Below are 17,920 nucleotides of genomic sequence, written 5' to 3' on the forward strand. Positions count from 1 at the left end.
ATTTAGTCCACAAAATGAAGTCAGGATTATTGTCCATTTTCCAAAGTAAAGTCGGAATAGCTTGAAACAAATGTTTATCTATGAACATAATAAATTAACACTGCATTTGAAGTACAAACACTATAATGATCCTTTACATCAGGTGGAAGGTGGAATTGAATTAGGAGAAAATGTTTAGGACTCAACATCATGAACATTATGATTTTACCATCTTAATGTGAATAGTAACAACAGGAGCAGCAGAGGCTGAGATGAAGGCAAAATAATACAGAAGGTGGTACTAACTCAAAAAGGCCACAGGATGGTGCTGTCCCTCAGGTAGGTGGTACCATATGTGGGCTGTGACATCAACTTTTCCATATTTACTACTTCATTAGCATTTTGTTAAACTACTTAGGCTGTGCTTTTATTTTGTCAATGTTGTCTGGATGCAGACAAACTGATATATCTTGACCTCTTAAAACAAGACTGATGTCCTCCACACATGTCACTGCAGTCACTAGCATCAGCATAGAATACATTATGTGTTATATGTTAGTGTGTAAGATTAGGGTGAAAGAGATCTATTGGCAGGAATTGAATATAAAAATAATCCTAGTGATGTTTCACTAGTGTGTTTCATCTAAATTGTACAAATTGTTGTGTTCTGTACCTTTATATTTAAATACTTTATATTTACTTCAGGAGCGGGTCCTCTATACAGAGGTCGCCATGTTTGTTACAGTCGTCCAAACTGGACAAACTAAACACGTTTTGAGTTTTTATAACAACTGAAGGCTACCACAGGTTCTCTTTCATGTTTGAAAGGGGAGGGTGAAGTGAGTGGTTTTCAGCTGCAACATGCATATTCACCACTAGATGTCACTACATTCTACACACTGAACCTTTAAATGTTATGTAATGTTCTGCACTTGTCAGCATCAGAGAAATTACAGCAGAGGAACATATTATTTAAGTAAATAAGAATAAAAGTTAATCAATTATTCATTTTGTGTTTCTGCTACTCTTGGTTACTGGGTTTCATCTATTAGTGGAGTTATTTAGTCGCTTTTGTGTCTTTATGATCAGAGCTGGGAAGAAAGTAAATCATGTAAATTTTCATTTATTCTCACTGGACTTGTTTTCTGACTTACCACAAACCCCCGAAACTTTCTGGGTCAGTTAGTATGAACAGGACGCTAAAGAGGTCATATCACTCTATAGTTCAACAGTATCAACTGAAGTGACTGAGCACAGATATTTAGATTTTCACTGATGGGCAAAATATTAGTGACATGGTAAAATATTTAATATTTGAATAGTGATCGGTTTCATTTAATGTTTTGATCGTTGGTTTTGTTTTTGTTACCTTTTTTCTGTCTTTTATTGCCTCGACCTGTTTGGATAAAAGTTGTACAAATGTCATGGAGTCAACTGACTTTTAAATAAATGAATCTTAATTAAAATATAAATAATAATATAATAAATAAACCCTACTGAAGAGAGTCACATTGCCAATTTGTTTGCCAGTTATTATTTTCTATTACATTTAAGTCACCTACCAATACATATTTCATATCATTTGAACTAAAACATGAGAAACCTCATCATTTTGGGTTGCTAGGCAACCGTACAGACGCTTTTCACCCTCCCGGAAGTGCGTGGCTCTGAGGAAACATGGCGCACGGAGCGGTGTTACATGCACCAGTGATATTCGTTGTTTCAACCTGTTCTTTTAGCGCATTGTGTCTGTTTGTTTTCGTCGCTTTTGCTGCTTCTCAGACGGTAAATACTGACAATGTGTTCAGTGCGGGCCACACGGCTCCCGTACCCGTCGCGGCCGCCAGGGATCTGCGGTGAGTCTGCACGCCTACTTGTTATGTTAGCTAGCCGTGCTAACGTCACATTTGTGGAAGCTATTACGCTTTAGTCAAATGGAACCTTTAATTTTATCACAACTTAAGCTTCCGGCTACACAGCTGTCATTTTAAGCGCTGTATCTCCGTCCTGTTCGCCAAACTCGCCCTCCTGTGCCGGACTCCATCCCCAAAATGATAAATTTAATGAATTCCTGCGTATAAAAACCATTTTCATCCAGTAGATCTGTACCCAAACGTAACGTTTTAAACACCACCGAGTTATAATGAAGTTCGGCGTGTATGTAGCGCTTGATAGAATGATAGTCTCTTATTACTTGATGCATCCCATATGACTGTGTGGATGTAGCCTAACGTTATTAATACCTGACAGTTGCAAGAATTTATACAACAAATTGTCAGACAGGGTGTTTGAAATGACTGTGGTAGTCATCAAGCAGGAACCGTGATTGCACGTTGGCCCTGAAGTGCAAATAACAACAGCAAATCACACAACAGAACACTCAACAACAATTCAAATGGGAAAAAACACACCACAGCACATCGACAAAACACAACAACAATTAAAAAAACATAATGGCAGATAAGAAAACAAAATCAATCACAAATCAATGTGTTTTGTGATTTGACGTCATGTTTTCTTATTTGCAGATGTGTTTTATGATTTGTGTTTGATTTGTTGTTGTTGGCCTGTATGTGAAAAATTACAAGATAATTATTCAGTGGTTTGTTGACATAATTGTTATGAGTGTTAGTTGGTAGTTTTGATAGTTGCAGTAATACAGTACATGTTTGGCTGCGTGGGTATTTATCCCCAGTTGTGGGGTCATCTAGCTTTTTTTTTCATTCAGCTAGTTTACTACTAGAATAATGTTCCACTTTATGCATCACAATGCTCCTTCGCTGCATTTGTTATACAAATAAATTAGGATTATCCTTCATTTTTGTTTTCAGTCACCAAAGAACTTGTTGCTGTTTCCTTCTTTTAAACTCCAAGATCTCATGTCCCCTCAGGTACTTGTTGTATGATGTGAACCCCCCAGAGGGTTTCAACCTGCGAAGAGATGTGTACATCCGCATGGCCTCCCTAGTAAAGACACTGAGGAAGGAGGGGGATGACTGGGTATTGGTGCTCCCTCCGTGGGGTCGCCTCTACCACTGGCAGAGCCCTAACATCCACCAGATCCGCATCCTCTGGGCAGAGTTCTTCAGCCTCACTAGCCTGCAGGCCAACGTGCCTGTTATTGAGTATGAGGAATTCATCGCTGGTGAGATTTTTATTTTTATGACCTAGGCCAGGGTTACAATTTTTAAACCTCATTATCTGTGGAAGTTTTTTTTAATAAGCTGAACACGTGTTGTTCTTTTTATTCCAAAATAACAGTGGTTTCATTTCACAATACACAGACACCACTGTCTATTAGCTTTGTTATGTCTAAACTCTCAGTCAGTGTGTTTTGTCATCTGTCTCTTTCCCACCCTAGAGAATGGAGGCCCATTCATAGACCAGGTTTTAGTGCTGCAAAACTACGCTGAGGGATGGACTGATGGAAAATGGGAGGAAAAAGTTGATGAGCGGCCGTGCATTGAGAAGTTGATGTACTCCAAAGACAAGCAGGGCTACTACAGGTAAATCAGTACAATGCAAAAACAATACAATCAAATTAAAAATATGATGGAAGTATAAAACGTTCAACCAAGGGTTTGGAGGTCACAGTGAAACAGAGACTAGCTTTTCATCTTGGAGCTGATGTTTTCTGAACTCTTTTTTTTCTGTCACAATTTCCTGTGGAAATGCTCACAAAAAACTGTTTCATTCAATTGGCCTTCTTCAGACAGTGACGGATCACATTCGCAGTCATTCCGTATTAATGATATCTACCTCTACCTCCATGCCTGCACATCTCTCTCCTCTCCTTTCATCATCTGCTGTCTCTTTCATCTTGTCTGTGTTTGTTTCTCAGGGGCTGGTTTTGGGGCTACGAGGAAACGCGAGCTCGAAAAGTGACGTGTATGTCAGCCCAAGGTCATGCCTCCATTATGGCTCCAGTTCTTCAGAAAAACATCACAGTGACGTGAGTCCACAGAGCGACACGTTGATATAAAATGCACTGACTGTACACACACATTGACTTGATAGTGTGCCACAAACACATTCTACCATCCATCACTGAAAACCCTTCTCTTTCAAATAGTCCCCCGCTCATACGGAGATTTGCTCTGGTCATTACCACTTAGATAAACTGGAGCATTGCTCTGATTCAGTGTTCATGAAGGGGAATGTTATCCCTAATTAATTTAGTAATTTCATTGCGTGACATGAAGTCACTATCAAGAAAACGAAATTTTTCATATGTGTCTAAAATAATGAGTTTCTAGTTAAAGCAACCTTAGCAATGAGCAAAAAAATCCTCATAAACAGTTGATAAGAAACTGAAAAGACGATCTGCTTTTATTGTTATGTAGGTGTGTATTAGTGTTTTACTGTGTATGTGCTTTTTAGATCTTTGTGATATTCACAGGAAGAAACGTGTGTGTTGGTGCTGTTTTGCAGATCGGTAATGCTCGACCGAGCTGAGACGCTCCTTCATGATCACTATTCTGGGAAAGATTACTGGGATGTAAGTCAAGTATTTGGCTCATACAGATATATTATTTTACAGATATATTGGTAGTATTGCTGTGCTCTCACAGAAAATGTCATATAACAGGGAACTAGACTTTTACACTTTCAACCTGAGGGTTTAAGGCACACCATCTTGTCTGTAAGCTGATATAGGAATCTCTGTCTGTCTTTAACTAAGACCCGCCGCAGCATGGTGTTTGCCAAGCACCTGCGACTCATAGGAGATGACTTCAGAGCAAAGCACCTGAACTCTACGGATGAGAGAGATTACAGCGTTTATAGCGAGGACTGGACTCGCATGAAAGTGAGTGAGTGTGTCTGACAATGACCTCATAATGTCTCTCTCTTTCTCTCTCTCAGACACACACACTACAGTGACAGTTTAGACGTCGATTTATTTGAAATGACGCCACTATATCAACACTGATCACCTCGTGATGATCGATACTTTTCTTATATGAGTAAAATCTTTCTCCATAGCTGCACACTCATTCATAAGAGCATCCACTCGCTCTCTTCCTCTCTCTCTTCCTCTCTCTCTCTCACTCTCTCTTGCTGACAAACACACACACCGACAAAATCCTACACATTCAGTCTATGTGATCTAACATGTGTAAACTCAGACTGGGTAAAGCAACAGAATTTGTAAACTTGGTCAATGTATGGAGAGTCGGAGAAGATGGTGGGGCGCACTCAGTTTGGCTTCGATTTACGATGTATTTACGAAAAGTCCCAAAATGAACACTGCAAGTGGATTGACTGATTTACTATAACCAAATTATATTAATTCTGTCCCAAGCTTTTCGATCCATATCCATGATCACCATTAGCAATTTACACTGTATTAGTTAGAACATTTTGTCTCAAGTTTTAAGCATTGATTCAACACTGTTTTGACATTTTTTAATTATCTTCAGGCCAAGCTGGGTTCAGCAAAAGGGGGTCCATATCTGGGGGTGCACCTGCGCAGGAAGGACTTTATCTGGGGTCACAGAGAGGATGTACCCAGCCTTAAGGGGGCCGTCAAAAAAATGCGCAGTTTGATGAAGAAGCACAAACTCGACAAAGTGTTTGTTGCAACAGATGCAGATGAAGAAGGTAACAACACGAAAGCATAAATCTCTTTTTGATAAAAAAAAAAAATTTTGGTTCAAAACCATTTCAAATGTAACGGACAGAATAGAGCATAATAATGATATTAGTAAGTAGCAGTAGCATATCCATGAACTCTGTTAATTATTTCCTAAGCTTGTGTCATGTAATCTTATAGAACTGAAGGAGCTGAAAAAGTTGTTGCCAGACATGGTGCGGTTTGAGGCGTCCACAGACGACCTGGAGCTCCTCAAAGATGGAGGAGTGGCCATCATCGACCAGTGGATATGTGCTCATGCGAGGTAAATTTGGTTTCATAGTTTAGTTGTATATATTCACGTTTTATTTGATAATTTACAGTCAACTGCTGCCTATTCTGTCTAAATAATTCTGATCTGTCTTGTGTGGATATGAGTTTCTATATATACAAAAATTGCTTTATTTGTTTTTATATCCAACACCATCATCATTGAAATAGTATGGTTTTTTATAAACAGCAGATCAAATGAATTGGTCCAGTTCTTTAGTTTATGAGCAAATACCTACAACACGACCCTCCCATTTGTTTAGTCCAACTAGGACAGTGATCAAATGGTGTTCAATAATTGAGCAGCCTTGTCACTAATGCAACTGGAAAATATTTCAACTAGAAAAACTAGTTCGGGTGGCTGTTCAAACTATTCTCACTGTGTCAAATGTACATGTACCTTTCCAAGTGTACATATCTTAGTGTGTTTTGTAATACCTATTCATCAGTGTTTTTCTGTTTTCAGAGTCTTCATCGGAACATCTGTGTCCACCTTCTCTTTTCGGATCCACGAAGAGAGGGAGATCCTGGGTTTTGACCCCAAAACCACATACAATCGTTTCTGTGGGGACAGTGAGAAAGAATGCGAACAGCCCACACACTGGAAAATTGTCTTTTAATGTGACCTCTGACTTTCCTGACACACACAAGTGCCAAAAAGCAGTGTTAAAATTACATTTATTTCTATGGATTATAGCAGAAGGATATTTTTACTGTATTATGGTGATTTTCTTTTTAGATGTTTTAGAGTTGTGCAATCAGGTCTGTTGTGACCGACGTGTCTGAAGCTCAAAAAGCAGAGGCCAGGCTGCCAAAACCACAATTAAATCTGCGTATGTTTTTCAGGTTGTATGTAGTTTCCTTCATCACACTCTGGTGTTTTACATCATTTCTAGTATTTATTACAAACACCAGCACGATGGGGGGAAGCCATGCACAAAACATTCTCTAGCCTTTGCACAAACTCAAAAAAAATATGTCCACTTGGTACTTTTCCAATAGAAGACAAGACTTAAGCTAATGATTCTTCGCTCAGGATCTGCTGAAAAGAAGTTATTTTCTGTCACTGTATTTCAGCGTCAAGTCTTTGCACACCAAGTCAATATTTTTCATCCAAAGCTGTCGCACAAAATTAATATGACTGCATGTTCTGTCAACTTTTTGTTTGTAGTTTCAGGTTTCAGCTGTCAAAGGCTTTTCAGAGAGTTGTTAAAGCTGTACTGGATCAGTTGAATCACAGAAATGTTTTTTTTTTCTTTACAATATTCGGTGTCAGTGCTGCATGGTTCAACCTGGACCACTGATATCTTGAAATAGACTTGGAGACAATCGGGAACATTTTGCAGCTCTTTGATCTGAAGGTGAAATTCTGCCTGGTCCTGACAGCTCTCAGGATTGAATGGACCCAATGTTTTCTTTTCTTTTCGAGAATTGAGAGGAATCACAAAATCAGCCTCACTGCTCGACTCCTTTTTATCTACTACGGTGAAGTTTTGGAACAAATACAATAATAAAACACTTCAGATTTAGTGAGCTGGGTTTCTGAGTGTGACTCTTTTTATTGGGTGATATTGGACTTGGAAATATGGACTCTGTGTGCAAAGACCTTTAGTGTGGGACAACTTTCCTCCCTTTGTTACTTGTTGTTATGCCACACCAGTATGAACATTTGTTACCTGGGATTTTCATTACAGCATTACTGATTTTGAAAAAGTTCCAAATATGGCAGAAAAACCTTTCTTATGTATTTTGAATCGTGATGCTCAATTGCCTCCACATTAAAAACACAAACTGCACTGTATATTTTGTGTATTATTATAGTGTAGTTGATAATGATACTGATAAGGAAATACTTTGAAATGACAATGAGGAGTTTCCTGTGAACAATAGACAGCCATCAACCTGTGATCTTATAACACACCTTTTTTCCATTCCTGACATTGCAATTGTTTTGGTAGAATCTATCTGGTGTGGGTATCATGTGACTCATTTGTATTGTTATTGGTGTGCTTGAAATGATGAAATGTCCAACACCTCTTCTTGTCCCATGATTTACCTTGTGCAATGACTCAAGTCTGAGAAAATGTCCCTGTGGACAACTCACTGGCACGAAGAAACATTTTTCTCACATATTATCATCAAGATGGAAAACCAGTGTGACTGCCGTGGTGATGGAATTCTGTGTGTCCTTTCAAACAGTACAATCTGTGTCAAGTGTCACCTTTGCCTTTGAATCACCTACGAGGTTTTACACAGTGATTTTCCTGTGTGTCTGGAAACAGAAAGAATCTGAGTTTGAAAGAGTTGGTTAAATGTTTCGGTCTAAAAAGGACTTTACAGGCTTTAGTGTCCTGTGTGTGAAAGCTAATGCTTGACATTGAAAACTCTGTTATGTCAGTGAGCATTGTCTTCCCCAGCAGCTGTGTTCATACACACTCCAATTATCCATTTATTGGTTGTTGCATTGTCATTTCCCGTCAGTTCACTTTTTAATTTCCTGTCTTTGCCCTCTTCAACACACTGCAGTCACAAGATGTGCGTCTAGAGAGTTCAAGACATTGTTTTTACCTCTCCCTGTGGAAACACCACATGATATCAGTGTGACTTTCCCCTGTGGAGGCCTGCACCTCACCGACAACACAGCCCACTTGTGTAATTGATCGCACTGCTTGGTGTCAACCCATTCCCTCTAAGTCCAGGTTCTCGTGGAACAGTGATGAAGACGTTTTGGGACCTTATAGCCTGTGCTCCTAAACTACGATGGCCCTGAAGTGCAAATCACAACAACACATTACAGAAGACAAAGACAAATCACTGCATACAAATCACCACTGATTGGATGGATGCACTTTTATATGTTTCCTGATTTCTTGTTGTATTTATACAACTTATTTGCCATTCTTTTTTCATTATTTGCCATTGTGTTTTGTTGTTATTTCTTATTTCACATTGTATTGTCCTTTTTTACAAGTGTTTTTTGTGTTCTCCATATTTTCCATTGTGTCTGCATAGACTGTATAAAATCAAATCATAAATCATAAATACGCATCAGTTTTTTGCTGCTGTAATTTGTCCTTCAGGGCAACCATACTAATCACATAACTATATATTATATAAAAAAAGAAGCCTGTACTCACCCAGAAGTCTATGATTTCAAATCATGCATCGCTTCAGGACAACTTCAAGACAAAATGGATGACCAGATGTAACAGAGGTGGATTATTACAAAGCACATTTTGGTTATTATAATAAAAAAAACATATATACATGATTCAAATGGTTAAATACATATGAATGACTTGGCACTTTTGTCCAGCAACATCCAGTTGCAATCAGTACACGCCCTCCTCCACAGATGCACACACGCACGCACAGACACAGGCAGGTGGAGCTGCAGGAGGTTCCAGCGTCAGTCAGGTTCAGGTTGTTATCACGTTCAGCCGCAGCGTCACTGATGAGAGATTTTTAACTTTTAGTTTTCCACATTTGCGACTTTGACTGTGATTTATTTTCCTGTTTTTCTCCACCAACCGACCGATGGAAAGGACATCCTGCTAGATCCACCTGGCGACATGTCCTGCACACAAAACCTGCGATCTACCGTCAGTTAACAAAGCGTCTGAGACAGGACTGACACAGAGGAGAAGCAGCCAGGTGAGTCCTCGGGTCTGTTGCTGAATCATTGAGTCATTATTAAGAGTCAGTACTCTGCCTCTCAGAAGCTACTTCCATCCATGTGGCCACTTGTAGTTCACTGGAATTACTTTCACTTTGATTTAGAAAAAAAAAAAGATTTAAATTCAGATTACTGCATAAGTCCATTCCTGTTCCTGAGCTTTCTATTACACCAGTCTTTTAAGGAAAATGTTATCTCAAAAAAGAATGGACTTCTATTCTTAAATGCTTCATATATCATGGAACCATGCTGATACATACTGTATTATCAGAAGTAGTAATAGTATTAGTATTATTGTGTAGGGTTTTTGATTAAATTAAACATCTCAAGGACCAAACACTAATTCATTATGTGGAGTCATTCTAAAAGTTTAAAGAAAGAATTTGTTAGTTGACTCTTCATATTTTTATTTATGTGTATAATGTGTCTTGATTCCAGCCTCCTCCACTGATGGCCTTCCTCCAGCAGCTTCGGCTTCTTCTCTGGAAGAATGGACTGACTGTGATCAGGCAGCCGGTGAGTGACTTCCAGTTATTTTACTTTTATATAAGTGCAGAGATTTGTATTTAAAGCAACACTATGTAACTTTTAATGAGCAACAGCGCCGCCTGCAACCACACGTAGTGAAAAGTGGCTTTTGTGTCGTTTAAAAACAAAGTCTATCCAATCTCTCGACCGGAGCACTGCCTGCGTAGTTACATTCACACAACACAACTGAACAGAGCTGCTGCTGTTACAAAAACACCAAACTCTGTTAAGAATCCTTCGTATTTCAAAAGTTTCCTTGCTGAATTTCAGAGATAAATGCCATTTTTTAATGATTTCTAAGTCTTTTTAATTGAGTTACAGTTCGGTATTAAATCTCATTTACGATCATCATTAGATACGTTTAGGAAAACAGGCAGAACCCTCTGTCCGTACTCTGCGCTCATTTCGTCCATACTTGCACATGTCTTCTCAAAGCCTAAAGATATGGATGACAGAGAAGACAGGGAGCAGTACCACAGGAAATCACAGGGGGCAGTGAAGCCAATAGTTCAAGCGAGGGACCATAAGTTGTTTATTTGCTCTCCGAGGGGGGGCTAACTCTCCCACACTTTGAAAACCTCTAGTGGATTGCCTACCATGCCAACATAAAGGACACATGAAAGTATTTGGGCATTGACGGTTATATAGTTTGGAACGGACGTATCACTTTCCCTCTGAAAGGCAGCATTAATGAGCCGTGACTCATGGACCTGGGCCTGATTCTGGAAATTGAATCTGCGACAGTAATGCACTTTTCACAGGAGGTCATTCCTGTTTACAAGTTAGATAAAGCAAGAACAGACATTGAGGGAGAGGAGAAACGAAATCATCTCCATTCTAACTATTTCACATCAGTGAACCATTAGAGTTGTTTTGAAGTTGCTGTGTTACGAAAAAAAAAAAAGGGACACAGTGCTGCTTTGATGTTGGCTTTAAAGAAAGACCAAGCGGAATATTCAGCACCTTTACTGCAATGAACACTTCATATACGCAGTATTAACGTTTTATGATATTTTGTGTTGTAGGTATGGTCCCTCACTCTCATTATCTGGCCCCTGATCATCTTCATCATCATTGCTGTGACCCGCAACCAGTTTCCTCCGATAGTAAAAGAAACATGTAAGTGTAAAAGTCACGCATTGAAGAAGAAAGAGTGCCTCGAAGCAGGTCACCTGTTTGCTTAACTATGTATGTTCTAATAATACGTCAATCACAACACAATGGTTTCTTGACTTTTGGAGTGCTGTGTTTCTGTTCGAGGAACCACATGTTTGGAGACTTTCCAATTTCGCTACAGTGTAAATAAAAGAAGTGCAACACAAACCCGAAGAGTGTTTTCCCTTCCGTGTTTGTTTAAAACTATCAACGTAGAGAATGTTTATTCGTCTGGAAAGAATGAGGACAAAGGTGCTGGAGGGAGTGCTGGATAGCAGGAAGGGTAAAGGCTTTGCAACCCACTCATGAGAACATTCTCTCTGCCTCTTTCATTTTCTAGTTATTCTGGTTCTTTAACCGCTAAAGTTGCAACATCACTAAACTACACTGGATCACTGTATCAGGATCCATCCAAGAAAATATCAGCCTCTTGTATATGTACCCATTTGTTTTGATGTTTCAGTAGAGTGACATGTTCAGTAAAATTAAAGGACCATGTTACAGTTTTTAACTAAAATACTCACCCCCCCCACCTGTCTTTCTTTGTTCTTTGTCGTTTTTGCTGGGTCACACATGTAATTTAATAACCCCACTGTGGACTAATAAAGAAACGGAGCAAAAGGAGCATCCAGCTTAGTGTTGTCTCGTAAATTGTTTGTTTCAGTGCGTGTTCGAAAACAGGGACAGTGGAGAACCACACCTTAAAACAGGTTACAAAACCATTGTCAGTATCCGTCCAACACTAGCCATGAATCGTAACACACAGAGTGGGATGAAAGCAGTCTAGAAGGTTTACAACATGTATTGTTATTTACCATTGTTGGACAGTAGTAATGCTCCTAAATAATTTGATGCCTCACATGTTTTCATTGCGAAGGAGTATTTACAGAGCTATGCATACAAATGTGATCCATTTATTGATTGCCAGTTTTTTTATTCTCTCTTCTCATAAGAAGATGAGTTACCACATCCTCTTATGTAAATTATACATTGATTCTACACAATTGGCTGTGTGAGTGTAGAGATTAACTGACGTCATTCAGGTGTTAATGCAATCAAGGTTTCATAATTATTTCCTTGCCTGCCATGACTAAGCATTCATGCTGTTTGCTAGATCATTATTTTCATTCAGAGAAATCTGTTATGCCAAGTTGATAAGTCACTTTCCAAGAAAATATGAACAGCAATGCGTGCCACGGCAGCACCGCACCATGCGGTCAGTCCGGTCGCAGTGACTCAAATATAACTTGATCTCGCCTTTTAGGTCTTAACTATCTTTTGTTCTGAATTTAAGAAACAGCTGAGATTGTTATCAGACAATAGATGGTATGAGTTACCCACGGGTTGTGACACAGAGATTAGAAAAAACAAATCGTAGGAATATTTTGCTGAGAACGTTTTTTCAGGCTCATGGTGGTCTACAAAAAAAAACCACCAACAAAAAACAAATCATGAGGCGCGTAGAGCAGAAAAACACGAGTGTGAAAAAATGTCTCTCTTATTAGAAAAAAAACCAATAAGCAAACAACAAGAAATAAGCTTTTTAACGTCTAACCTTTGCAAAAAAGTTACTTCTTGAACACAGTGATTATGATTGATTGCTGCACTGTTGAAAAAAATCCCTGTGGCATCATGATGTGGAAATGTTGTCACTTGTTATTTCTGTGTTCTAATTTTTGTTTGTTAAAAAACATATTTTTTGACTTTGAAAGCTAAACCATGAAAACTTTTCAGATCCTGTTTAGCCTTTTGTAATATAATTCTTTAACAGTTTATGTATTATTATGTTAATAATATTTGTTTACTAGCTGCTTATAGTTAATAATATGATTTTTACTTGAATGTAATATTTTAGACTTGTAATCTGACCTAAACTCATTTAAAGTAGTCTACTGCATTTTTCTTTGCCACATTCGTATAATGAACATGTTCTCCTGGGATTTTGAAACTGTTTTTAAATGTTTGTGGTGTATTAAAGTGTCCTTCCCACAGCCACAACTTTGTCATGTCTCCTCCAGGTTATGTTGGACCCAGGAACCTGCCCAGCACAGGTTTCTTCCCTTTCCTGCAGACCCTCATGTGCAACACGGACAGCAACTGTCACAACAAGTCTCACCTGGTGGACTCTGCTGCATCAAAGTCTCAGAAAACTGCAGCCAGGTAACCCCTCTCATTAATAATATAAATGATCTATTACCTGTTTTCTACGTCTTATCTCAGTGCATACATTTGAGTTTACTGCTTCATTGAACTTTTTTACCTCAAATGTATTGTAGATATGTATCAAAGGTGTACAGGAGACCCTTGAATCACAGAGGAGGGACACACCTCAGCATAGCAACATCACATGAGATGATTATGCGCATGGAAATAAACCAAAAACACATGTTCCCCTGTGGAGGAAGGGACATCTCTTACCTAATCACAGAAAGTTGAATACAACTTAGTCATTTCCTTTATTCTCTTGTCTACGATTTTTCTTATGTTGCAAAAACTGTCTGTGAAGTTTAAAGGAATGCGGTCGTTGCAGAGATCTGTTTGTCTGACGTAAACCTACTGATGAGTGATGGCTTTTGCAAATCCGAAGGACAGCTAATATTAGAACAAATACCTTTGTTTTGTATTTAAGAGCAAAAGCCCTGCTGCATATTTTAGAGGGCCTTTGTTCCACTCGCTTTTGTAACTGACAGGTTTTTATCATAGTGTTTTTCCAAAGTACAAAATGTTTTTGGACATAAATGTATAACTGTAACTGTAGTGGATTGGAAAATGTAATCATTGTTGCCCTTTTAACCAACAAAAAATTAGTTTTGGCTACTAGCTCATGATCAAAGCCTTATGGAAGCAAATACTAATAAAAAAATTGTTCCAACATTGACATGTTAATCAAATGATACTCTTCAGTACAGCACAGTTGTAAGAATTAGCTAAGTGAAACAACCGCCTTGGGAGACATGCAGCTTTTCATAGAGCTCAGACCTTCTGTGTTAAGATTTTTTTAGATTTGTTTTGTTTTGTTTAGTTTAAAATAAAATGAAATGCATTCAATGAAATGTCTTAACTGCTTCATCTGACTCTGTATGACAGGTCATCACTGCTGACGAATGGCTCTCCACTGGCAGGCCTGCTTAAAGGGGATGATTTTTTGGGGTTTTCGTTCCCCAAATTTGACACACAAAATGATCCTGTAGCACTGATCCAGGCCTTCACCAGGATTGTGGGTAAGTCGTCCCCATCATACACCCTATTCTCTGTTTTTACAATGTCAAAAACATATTCTTCATATCTAAGTTTCTTACTTGCAGACATGGACCCCCCATAGAACTTATTTAAATCAATAGTTTGACCACCCGTTACCTGTCTTTTTGCTGAGCTGATCTACAACTCTCCATTTAGAGAGTAGTAGTAATGTTTTCTTCCAACTCTTGACAGCAAAGCAAGTAAACATACAATCTTTCCTCAAATATTGAACTATTGTGTAAAAAAGTACACTTTGCAATCTCTTTTGCCCATTTAATCCAAATAATAGACTTTGTCCTACTCAAGTCATTTTTCAACAATATGTTCTTTTGTTTAAGGTTCACCTCATCAACGAAGTCCTAAAAATGTCTCCTTCATCAACACCACTCTTGTGGGAGATCAGGTGAGTGATCATAATGGAAAAAACGAAAAGTGCAGAGGATAAGGAAACGTTTGTTTCCTTGCTGTCACAGTATTTTCTTTATGTACAGGTTTTTGTTTACAACAGACAAACCCCCATTCTTTGATAAAGGCTTATAATAAGGCCTTGTTGGCTTTGCTGATAGTAGAACAAATGCGGGCTGATGTAACAGGGGTGCTTTTAATAAAAAATATCAGACTCACAGGCAGAGCGGTGAGCAAGCAGGCAGATACAGACAACAGGTTTCCAAAGAAGAGGTTACAGATAAAAAGGGAACATGCTGAGGAAAAGGAACAGATGATTCAAGAAGGAGCAAAGGAAAAAAACAGGCCTGCAGGAAAACCTTAAAGAAGCTCCTGATGAATCTCATGAAGTCTCCTGAAGATGTGAAGAAGAAAATTCATGAATATTTGGGAAAAAATAAAAAAATAACACATTGAAGATACGCACAGTGACAAACTCTGTGACTCAGAGCTGTAAAACTGTAGCTCATGTAAGGTTTCCTGTCCCAAACAGAATCACAGCTCCTAAGAGAGGATGTTATCAATCGTCTACTTTTAATTAGCAATTAAAAATTCAGGAACTGACAATACAACATTTTAGGATTGAAAATTGGAAATTATATAATAACATGAGAGCAATATATCTATCCATTCATCCATCATTAATAAAAAAAGAATAAGGACAGGACGAGAGAACATGATTTTCAGACATAAATATATATATGAGGTTACCTGTCATTTTTAGTGTATTTTCAAAATTAGATTTAATGAAATTACATTTTTAACAAGAAATTCAATGAGTTCATTTTTCAACATGATAGAACCAGTTGGAATTGAAAGAGAATAACTCTATATGGATCATTTGAGGATATCCATAAGTTTGTATCACAAGTATTTAATGGGTGCTCTGCTGTTTCTACATTACTGTGGGTGTGCCCTGGTAAAACTTCAAGGAATTGTGGAACGGCATTATCTCTTTTCCTTTTGAAAAGGATGGCCCAGTGTATTTGTAAGGATGCATTGAGGAGCCTTTTCTTTTTTCATTTAGAGAATTCTACCAGCCGTGAGTATGGTCATTTCACACAGTTGAATGCAGGTGTTTACACAATAACATGCGGGCGGAGAAGCTCAGATGACAGTGAGTCGGGAACAGGTGTGTGGAGGGGCGGGGCAGACAGGTGAATGGGAACAGGGTGGACAGACGGAGGACATTACTTGGATCAGAGGCAGGTTAAAAACACTTTCTGAGAAAAATGAGAAGGGGCTAAAGACAAGGAGCAGAGGGGAGAAAGAAGAAACACCAGCCTCAAAACTGTCCTAAAGCAACAGGAGATAAAAATCAAAGAAAACTGTATTTGAAATGACACACAACAAACACTACTACTGACATCACTACTTAACCAATATATATTTATTTTTACTGCATCAAAACTGATCAAGATTTTGCTTGAAGTCTCAGCTTGGTTAACAGTCAAGTCCACGTCCGTCTCAAGTTCTGATTTAAGGTGAACACAAATCCAAATCTCATAGTAGAGCAAGAAATAAGCTGATAGATTTGTCAATTTCACCCATATGTAATTAATATTATTTATGGTAAAACTTGCTTTAAACACTGTTATAAACGTCCACCTCATTGTGTATGGATGTATGTGGATGGTGTGTTTGATAAGTGTTATTTCTGCATCTGACATGAATATTTTAATCTTATGGCAAAATATCACATGATATCACATGATAATATTCAGCATAACTTCATTCATTGGCCTGCTAGTTAAATATTTGACATGTTGATATTAAAACGATGCTTCACACTTAGATATTTTGTGTAGTGTTATTCATACTCTCCAGTTATTTGGTAGGTAATACATATGTGTAGAAATAATTGTTCTTTGTATACTGATGATATTTGAAGTGTAAAGAATTTATTCTGAAGTTGCCAACGCTGTTTTTGTTCAGAACATCTAATGATATTTTGTGAATGAATTATTTGTTATAATTTATTGAATGAATGCCTTCACCTCATGTCCTTTGCAGGAGAGCTTCAACAAAATGCTGGAGTCAGTGAGCGTCTTGAAGAGAGCCATCTGCACCATGATACTTCCCATGATAAACACAACCATGCCTGACCCCCTCACCACTTCTGTGATCGCTTTCTGCAAGACCAACAACACCGTGTTAGAGGTGTCACTCCACACACTCAACCAGGTATGCGTGTGTGCGTGTTTGTGGTCACAGACAAATGTCGCACAACCTCATTCCAAGTCTTTTGTGCTGTTACACAAGCTGGTGCCGCCGGAATGATTTTATTAACTCTGAGATGGCCACTGGTTGTCAGGTGCTGTCGGAGCTGATGCAGACGAAACCAGACGAGATGATGAAGGTGGGCGGGCTGGTGGTGATGGTGTTCAATCAGCTGCAGAATCAGACCTCGCTGTGGGAAAGTCTCCTCGTTCTCCCCCAGCTCTTCTCCAATGGTTCTTTCGACCAAGGGCTGCGCAACACAGAGGTTCTGCTCACCAACATACAGGGGTAATGTACTGTGATGGAGCAGTTTAGCTTAGCTTAGCTTAGCTTAGCTTAGCTTAGCTTTGCTTAGCTTTGCTTAGCTTAGCTTAGTTTAGTTTGCGGTGATAGACAGGTTCAAATAAAAAGACACCGTTTTAGGGCCCTATTGAAGAAAAAGTTCTTTGGGATTTTTCTAGAATTAAGTTATTATATGACATGATAGATTGTTCAGTCATAAAAGATGCTTTAAGTTCCCAATTTCCTGATACCGGGTGAATCCCTATGATTTAAATTAAAATGTATGACTAATGATGGGGTGATTTGTTATAGTTTCAATTATATTTTGACCTTTAGAAACAGCCTGAGGAAAAAACAGGTTCGTTTTTTGAGCTGTGCTAGAATGAATACTGTTCAGGTTTCGAGCTCAGTTTTACAACCCACAATACCTGTGATTCACAGAAGGATTAGGATCAGCAGGGGGTAAAATGTGCGTGTTTGTGTAATTGTTAGTT

At 38.5% G+C, this 17,920-nt stretch overlaps 2 protein-coding genes across 3 annotated transcripts in view; both read left to right on the top strand.

The window, feature by feature from the left end:
• Positions 1–456: 456 nt before the first annotated feature.
• On the top strand, positions 457–7,682 carry pofut2 (protein O-fucosyltransferase 2). Of its 2 annotated transcripts, XM_069533501.1 has the most exons (10): positions 457–533; positions 1,719–1,835; positions 2,871–3,124; positions 3,341–3,485; positions 3,821–3,931; positions 4,411–4,477; positions 4,661–4,786; positions 5,400–5,580; positions 5,753–5,876; positions 6,348–7,682. In XM_069533501.1, exons 1-10 carry the CDS (start codon positions 472–474, stop codon positions 6,499–6,501), a joined length of 1,341 nt encoding a protein of 446 aa, XP_069389602.1. In that variant the 5' UTR covers positions 457–471; the 3' UTR covers positions 6,502–7,682. The 2 variants fall into 2 exon arrangements, with proteins under 2 accessions (XP_069389602.1, XP_019945147.2); XM_020089588.2 differs by lacking the exon at positions 457–533 and having other exon boundaries at positions 1,617–1,835.
• Positions 7,683–9,255: 1,573 nt separating this feature from the next.
• The window catches only part of abca12 (ATP-binding cassette, sub-family A (ABC1), member 12), a 72,703-nt gene continuing 64,038 nt past the window's right edge, over positions 9,256–17,920 (top strand). Inside the window, exons 1-8 of the mRNA XM_069533490.1 lie at positions 9,256–9,535; positions 9,996–10,073; positions 11,111–11,204; positions 13,259–13,400; positions 14,328–14,461; positions 14,819–14,883; positions 16,938–17,108; positions 17,239–17,432. Coding sequence (XP_069389591.1) covers positions 10,008–10,073; positions 11,111–11,204; positions 13,259–13,400; positions 14,328–14,461; positions 14,819–14,883; positions 16,938–17,108; positions 17,239–17,432 — 866 coding nt within the window. The 5' untranslated portion in view covers positions 9,256–9,535; positions 9,996–10,007. The remainder of the gene's footprint in view (positions 9,536–9,995; positions 10,074–11,110; positions 11,205–13,258; positions 13,401–14,327; positions 14,462–14,818; positions 14,884–16,937; positions 17,109–17,238; positions 17,433–17,920) is intronic.

This window comes from Paralichthys olivaceus, chromosome 10 (genome assembly GCF_024713975.1).
Source record: "Paralichthys olivaceus isolate ysfri-2021 chromosome 10, ASM2471397v2, whole genome shotgun sequence".
Taxonomy (NCBI): domain Eukaryota; kingdom Metazoa; phylum Chordata; class Actinopteri; order Pleuronectiformes; family Paralichthyidae; genus Paralichthys; species Paralichthys olivaceus.

What these genes read in the sequence shown, in the direction of transcription:
- pofut2 (XM_069533501.1), top strand. Translation starts at nt 472, where the DNA reads ATGTCCTCCACACATGTCACTGCAGTCACTAGCATCAGCATAGAATAC. An exon ending in CAGAAAAACATCACAGTGAC is followed by an intron (nt 3,932 to 4,410) that starts GTGAGTCCACAG and finishes GCTGTTTTGCAG; the next exon opens with ATCGGTAATGCTCGACCGAG. An exon ending in AGGACTGGACTCGCATGAAA is followed by an intron (nt 4,787 to 5,399) that starts GTGAGTGAGTGT and finishes AATTATCTTCAG; the next exon opens with GCCAAGCTGGGTTCAGCAAA.